The sequence below is a fragment of the Portunus trituberculatus genome, unplaced genomic scaffold, assembly GCF_017591435.1.
Source record: "Portunus trituberculatus isolate SZX2019 unplaced genomic scaffold, ASM1759143v1 PGA_scaffold_204__15_contigs__length_355038, whole genome shotgun sequence".
Lineage (NCBI taxonomy): Eukaryota > Metazoa > Arthropoda > Malacostraca > Decapoda > Portunidae > Portunus > Portunus trituberculatus.
The window spans coordinates 308,256-316,699 of record NW_025541372.1 but is presented as its reverse complement, the minus strand read 5'-3'; the positions used below and the strand labels follow the sequence as shown (position 1 = coordinate 316,699).

At 38.6% G+C, this 8,444-nt stretch overlaps 1 protein-coding gene across 1 annotated transcript; it reads right to left on the bottom strand.

Moving 5' to 3' along the window:
• Positions 1-226: 226 nt before the first annotated feature.
• LOC123500338 lies at positions 227-7,678 on the bottom strand. Its single transcript, XM_045249041.1, has 3 exons — positions 7,535-7,678; positions 5,950-6,629; positions 227-260 (listed from the first exon to the last, which is right to left on the bottom strand). The coding sequence occupies exons 2-3, from the start codon at positions 6,585-6,587 to the stop codon at positions 227-229; spliced, it is 672 nt and encodes a 223-aa protein (XP_045104976.1). The 5' UTR covers positions 6,588-6,629; positions 7,535-7,678.
• Positions 7,679-8,444: the final 766 nt, after the last annotated feature.

The window sequence follows — 8,444 nt, the reverse complement described above, 5'->3', positions numbered from 1 at the left end:
CCTAACCTTTCCTGTTTTTTGCCTCCCTTTCCTATCATCACATATTCGTCCCCTTCCATTTGCACTGCATCCCTCAAGTGCGTCTCAGTTATTCCTACCATATCTAGGTTCCACTCATTCAGCTCCTTACATACATCCTCGAGTTTTCCAATGCCCCATCCTCTCACATTCATACAGCCTTATTTCATACATGATCTCGCCTGTTGTTCCGATACATTCTTCTCCTTCATTCAAGCGACTCCGGAGCGATCCTGAGCCATCTGTAGCATCAAGATCAAGATCAAGATAAAGAATGCAGGAGTAAGAGTGGGGAATTATAAGATAGGGGAGCTCCTTTATGCAGATGACGTAGTGGTCATGAGTGAGTCAGCACTTGAGTTGCAAAGTATGTTGGATGTTGTGGATGGATATAGGAGAGACTTTGGAGTTAGGGTTAGTAGTGAAAAAAAGTAAGGTGATGATAGTGAATAGGTGTGAGGATGAAAAAATGGAGTATGGAGAATTGGAGAGAATGAGTTGAATCAGGCACGAGAATATAAGTACTTGGGGGGTGTGGGTGAGTCCAAGTGGGTGTGAAAAGACAAAGAATGAGAAGACAGTTTTAGTGAATCAGTGGGTATAACGATTGGGGAGTGCAGACAGAACATGAACAAGTAAATATGATGTGCTGAGACAAATGTGGAAGAGTGTGGCTATGCCCAGTATAATGTATGGTATAGATGTGATGCCATGGAATAAAAGTGAAATTGACAAGCTAGAAGTAGGACAGAATAGAATAGAATAGGTAGAGTGGCACTGAACGCACTGAGGTACACAGCAGTAGAAGCTCTGAGAAGTGAAATGGGATGGAGCACTTTTAGGAAAGACTAGTAAAAGCTACTCTTAGGTACAAGGGAAGATTGGAAAGAATGGACGATGAAAGAATAGTGAGAAAGGTGTACCTATGGAATGAAAGTGGGAGCCAGTGGAGGAAGAGGTGCATGAGAATGACAGAGAGAGTGGATTACAAGTTGTATGGGAGATGAGAATGGCTGGGAGGAATCAGAATGAGCGTGAATTGATCGTGACAAAAGGAGACAGAGTAGGAACTGAATGGGATGCGAGGAAATGGAAGAGTGAGATAGACAGAGAGGTGAAGTGGGTGGGACTGAATATATGGAAGAATGAGATGGAATTAAAGAGTACTCTGGAATGGTACAAGGAAAAGGAAGCCTCGATGTATGAAAAGTGGCATGATGGCAGCCTGGGTGGTGATCATCTCTTCCAAGGTAGGGCACAGTGTATGTATGTGAGTAAAAGAAACTACAGGTGGTCTGAGTCCCGCAGCAAAGTGTGCCAGATGTGTGACACAGGGCAGGACGAGACGGTGGAGCATGTTATGCTGGAGTGTGAGAAGTATGGGAGAGACAGGCATGAGATGATGCAAGTGATTTTGACTGAATTAGGGCATAATAGGATGAAAGAGTGGAGAAGACAGTAAGGGAATGGATGGTGCTGCTGCTGGGACTGTGTAAACTGTAAAGGAACGAGTGCAAGGATGATTGAGGATGTGAAGGAGATTGATTGATTGATACATTTATTGTTTCATTAATAATGAAATACAACAAAGGAGGAGAATGGACCTTGCCACCCACCCCCTGGGCAAAGATTTAAGGTTAAAGTATCAAAATATATAAATAGACAGTATACATAACTAAAATACAAGTACTTAAATAGATAAATACTGATATTGCACACCTTATTGCATAAACATCCTACAGTCTTAGAGCAAACTGAGGATACTCCTTGAGTGTATCCCTAAGAGTGGCTGGGTGTAGGAGATGGTCAATGAGGCTATACAAATCATGATGACCTTGTGGCTTAAAATTTAGCAATGAGAGGACATTCCATGATATAGTGACGCAGTGTGTGTCCATTTGTTGCAGCACACAGCACACACCAGGAGAAGCACTGACTTCCCAAAAGTATTTATAGCCTAATCTGAGCCTCATTGCCAACCTGTCGGATGATGCAGTGTGTCTCCCATAGGGGTAAGCACAGCTGTGGAAGACACGTGCATAGTGAAGACTACTCCCGCTGCCTCTATGGCAAAAAAGCTCAACTAATCACTAATGTTACGATGTACAAAGTCCTTAATGCTACTCTTAACATAGCCCAGAGTGTACTCAGTGCCAGGGTTCACTATGTCGTCTTGAAGGGCACATTGAGCAAGGCGGTCTTAATTTAGCGGGACACACACAAAATGATAAAGTTGATGAAAACAAGCCAATATAGAGAACGAAATAAAAGTAACAAAAAACGTGTTATTTTAGTAGTTCTCAACTTTTTTGTTGCATCGAAAAACTGAAAAGCAGACAAAACGCATGATTACACACCGTTTATTTAAGGAACTGAAATATGTTAAAAAAAATGGGTTATTATGGTGTTTTCTAGCAAATTATGCACCAAAACTCAGAAAAGCAGTCAAAACAAATATATACACTATACTTGTTAAAACTTCTTATTTGTGTGTTTTGAAGTTGTTTTCTGAAAAAAAAAAAAAAAAATTGAATGTTCAAGTCAATTTACGTTGTTATGCTTCAAGCCGATAAAATTGCTGAAAATAAACCAATATAAAGAAACAAAATAAAAGTAACAAAAACGTGTTATTTTAGTAATTTTTAGCTTTTTGTGCACCAAACCACAGAAATACAGGCAAAACGCATGTTTACTCACCATTTGTTTAAGTAATTGAAATATGCAATATTTACATATATATCATATATATATATATATATATATATATATATATATATATATATATATATATATATATATATATATATATATATATATATATATATATATATATATATATATATATATATATATATATATATATATATATATATATATATATATATATATATATATATATATATATATATATATATATATATATATATATATATATATATATATATATATATATATATATATATTACGGGTTCACCCCCGGCTGCCGTTAGCTGCTACAGCTCACTAGACTGTTATGCTGGCAAAATCGCCAACTTTGTTACGGTCGGAACAGTGGGGATTATAAAACACTCCACAGAGCCCCCACTACTATAACTTGCAGCCGACGTAACCCTCAGGTTCTTTCAAGGTCGCCAACAGTGTATAATTTCCCCCATTGTAAGGGAATCTCCTCAGCAACTCCTTCTCCTCCTGTACCCAACCAAGTAGAATTTATAAATGGTAGATGTTATGTGTAACAGGGCGAGGCCTTAATACCCCCTAGAGAAACCGCCCACAAGGACAATTCCTCCCACTTCTCTATGAAGTATTAATGCCTCTCCACCCGCCTTGTCCACAGACTGTGATAACTCACAGACCGGAACAACGCGCGCGGTATATTATATTAAATACTATCCTACTACAACAAGTGCTTACTAACACCTGTCAGACTGACATCCCTGGCCTACTACTTCTGCAATATATGATGTGTACAGCACATCCGGTGATGTACAAACAAGCCCAGACACCACCTACGGGTGACACTCACTATATACTCGTCGCAGACACGTCTGGCGAACAACTACACACTACTGGCCGACATGAAGCCTCTCAGCCTTCAATGGTGTGCGTGGCTACTACCATTACCATACAGTTTACTACTGAAACTATACAAAAGATGGTGGGGGCACACAGCCACCCAAAAAAACACACTGGTGACCACAGCCACCAACAGCAACAACGGGACGAAACAATAACGCGTCCCTCCGCGTCGCCACACCCGAGTGGACGAACGCACAACAAGAAATGCAGCCCCAACCGGCTACACTTTCCTCAGGACAACAAGCCCATTGTCCTACACAGCCACGGTCTACCCAGTAGCAAGCCAGCTACTCAACAGGAAGGCACAACTCCCAGACCAATGACTAGCGAGTAACAAGAGAAGCCCAGCAACACGAATCTCCCTAACACTGTGCCAGACCGACGAGAGTGCGTGTCTATCTCCGCTGAAGGCTACCTCTGTACTGACTCCCGCTTGCAACGAGAAGCGAGAAGAAAGAGGGGGGTTGTCTGCTCAGCAGAACAGCCCGAGGGGCCCGCGATGGGTGGCCATAGGCTTCACATATAATAATATAATAAATTAAAGGGGATTAAGACGGTGCCCATCACATATATATATATATATATATATATATATATATATATATATATATATATATATATATATATATATATATATATATATATATATATATATATATATATATATATATATATATATATATATATATATATATATATATATATATATATATATATATATATATATATATATATATATATATATATATATATATATATATATATATATATATATATATATATATATATATATATATATATATATATATATATATATATATATATATATATATATATATATATATATATATATATATATATATATATATATATATATATATATATATATATATATATATATATATATATATATATATATATATATATATATATATATATATATATATATATATATATATATATATATATATATATATATATATATATATATATATATATATATATATATATATATATATATATATATATATATATATATATATATATATATATATATATATATATATATATATATATATATATATATATATATATATATATATATATATATATATATATATATATATATATATATATATATATATATATATATATATATATATATATATATATATATATATATATATATATATATATATATATATATATATATATATATATATATATATGAATAATAACCAGCGTCATTTCGAGAGTAGGAGACTTCCTGGTCTTCTTAGCATCACTAGGCAACACTGCAGGGCGTTTTGGTGGCATGTTGAGCGAGGGAAGACGAGCTGTTGCTGACGCTGTTATTGACTTGAACCAGGGGGAGTGAGTGGTGCGCATTTTGTCCACGAGAGGCGCTGGTGTATTCGAAAGTCTGTCGGCTTGCCTGATACGGCGGGGCTTTCAAACTTGGAAAAAATTATCTGGATAAAATTTCGTTACAGTGAGTTTGGTATTCATTAAACGAGCAGATGGTAGTAAAAGGAAACCTTCGTTGAAGCAAAATTTCGTTGTGTGAACCTTCGTTAAGCAGGGGTTGTCTGTACACGAAAACATGACACAAATGGAAAATGATCATATATATCAAAATATAAAATATAACTTCTAATGTTCTTATCCACTTGTTTGGACCAGATGTGATCTATAAGGGTAGCAGTGTTACCAGTAACTCTATTGGGTTTAGTAGTCATGGGAAATAAGGAAAATTTATACATCAAACTTAGAAAATCGATTAGGTGGGGAGTATTCTGATTAAGTAAACTAATATTCCAATGTGTGTGTGTGTGTGTGTGTGTGTGTGTGTGTGTGTGTGTGTGTGTGTGTGTGTGTGTGTGTGTGTGTGTGTGTGTGTGTGTTACCCTACGGAACAAGCTCAGAGCTCATTATTTCTGATCTTCGGATAGGCCTGAGACCAGGCACACACCACACACCGGGACAACAAGGTCACTACTCCTAAATTTACATCCCGTACCTACTCACTGCTAGGTGAACAGGGGCTACACGTGAAAGGAGACTCACCCAAATATCTCCACCCGGCTGGGGAATCGAACCCCGGTCCTCTAGCTTGTGAAGCCAGCGCTCTAACTACTGAGCTACCGGGCGTGTGTGTGTGTGTGTATTTACCTAGCTGTAGTTTTACAGGGCCTGGGCTTTATGCTCGTGTGTGTGTGTGTGTGTGTGTGTGTGTGTGTGTGTGTGTGTGTGTGTGTGTGTGTGTGTGTGTGTGTGTGTGTGTGTGTGTGTGTGTGTGTGTGTGTGTGTGTGTGTGTGTGTGTGTGGTGTGTATGGTGTGTATGGTGTGACGTGGTGTGGCGTTGGGTGGCGAAGCGTGGTGTGGCGAAGCATGGTGGGCGAAGCGTGGTGTGGCGAAGCGTGGTGTGGCGAAGCGTGGTGTGGCGAAGCGTGGTGTGGCGAAGCGTGGCGTGGCGTGGCGTGGCGTGGCGTGGCGTGGCGTGGCGTGGCGTGGTGTAGTTGTAAGGTGGCGAGTGACACTGCTGTTTGTATTTCAGGCCACATCTTACAACACCAGCGTCCAGGGAGTGTGGCGATGGCGATGGCGGTGGTGGTGGTATAAATGTGTGTGTGGTGTGCTGATGTATCTCTGTGCCAGCATCACCATGAGGAGGAGCAGGGCGTGGAACAGATATGCACTGGAGCCACTGTCTGCTGTGGTGCCCCATTTCAAAACATCCACTGCAGGAGTGGTTGTGGAGGTGATGAAGTTTGGTGGAGTAGCAAAAAATAACAGAACTTACGACATTTTGAAGGTTTCCGATGGTTCCATTGCCAAGCGAGGCCAAAAACAGAACCATATCCTTGTCAAAGTGTTTCATAATGATGGACGTGATTGGCCCGACGGTGGAACGTGGTGTGTTGGTGCAGGGTGTTGACTTCATGGGGTGTGTTGAGGGTGCAGTGTTCTCAACAAGGATGGTTTGCATATGTGTTCGAGAGGAGGGTGGCACCCTGGTCTGGCAGTGCTTCTGTCAATGGAAACCTCACCATTGGCATGTTTTAAGGGCATTTATAAGACAGTTTGGCATGTTTAGAAGACATTTTAAGATAGTTTGGTATGTTTTGAAGGTATTTTAACACAATTTGGCATGTTTTAAGGGCATTTTAAGACAGTTTAGCATGTTTTAAAGACATTTTAAGAGTTTGCCATGTTTTGAGGGCTTTTTAAGACAATGGCATGTTTTTTGGACATTTTAAGACAGTTTGGCATGTTTTGAGGGCATTTTTAAAATATCTCAAAAACATGCCACTGTTTTTTGGACATTTTAAGACAGTTTGGCATGTTTTGAGGGCATTTTTAAAATATCTCAAAAACATGCCACTGTCTAAACACACCCTAAACACATGCCAAACGGTCTTAAAATGCAAAACATCCCAAACTGTCTTAAAAACCCCTACAATCATCCCAAACTGTCTTAAATAACATAAAAATATGCCAAACTGTCTTAAAATGCTCACACATTATACCACTGTCTTAAAATACCCTAAATCATGCCAGTCTAAAAATACCCTAAAAACATACAAAACAAAACTGTCTTAAAATGCCCTCAAAACATGCCCAACTGTCTTAAAATACCCTAAATACATGCCAGTCTAAAAATACCCTAAAAAACACAACTCTTAAAATGCCCTCAAAACATGCCTCTGTCTTAAAATGCCCTCAAAACATGCCTCTATCTTAAAATGCCCTCAAAACATGCCACCTCCACCTCCTCCTTCATTCATCCACCTCCACCTCCACTTATCCACCTCTACATCCACTTCTCCACATATCCACCTTCTCCATCTCCACTTCTACTTATCTACCTCTCCACTTCCACTTCTCCATTTCTCCACCTCCACCTCCACTTCTCCACCTACAAACATTACTGACCTTTGCTCCACCATTTCCCTCGTGAACTCCAACACATCAGAATCCACATTCAGTGCTAGTGGAGTGGCAGGTGGAGCAGGTGGAGTGGCTGTGGTGGCAGCAGCAGCAGTGACTGAGGCTGGTGTGTCCTCCACCAACCTGTGGAGTGTGCAAAGTGGAGTGAAGGAGTTTGTAGACAGACAGACAGACAGACAGACAGACAGACAGACAGACAGACTGACATTCCATTCCTACGCTGATGACACCCTCTCTAAATAAATGTTATACACAGATATTAGTGTAGATGGCTCATTGTGTTCCAAAGGAAACTTAGTATTTTTGTTCAATTTTTCCTGTAATTAATTTCCGTAAAAGGTTATTCATTTCAGCAAAGGAAGCTCTCGGCAGGCATGGTGTGGTTCAGTTGTTACTGGTGCTTCCCAGGATAGGATTGAAAGAAGGAAAATAAGTGTTAGTGTCTGTCTGTTTTCCAAATTGACCACCACTTCTTCCTATTCCGAAACACTCCACTTGATATCCTGTTGTAAACTTTGTTGCTCGCCGCCGGAACGTTGCATCTCTTGCTATCTTCCACCACCATTGTTCATGCTAACTGCTCTTCTCATCTTGCTAACTGCATGCCTCCCCTTATGTATTTCCAACCTCCCATGACTTGACATCTTTCAAGAGGGAAGTCTCTACCCATTTCTCCCTGTCTTTTTGCTAATCCCTTCGGACCAGTAAGGAGACTGTACACTCAGTGGGTCTCTTTTATATATATATATATATATATATATATATATATATATATATATATATATATATATATATATATATATATATATATATATATATATATATATATATATATATATATATATATATATATATATATATATATATATATATATATATATATATATATATATAT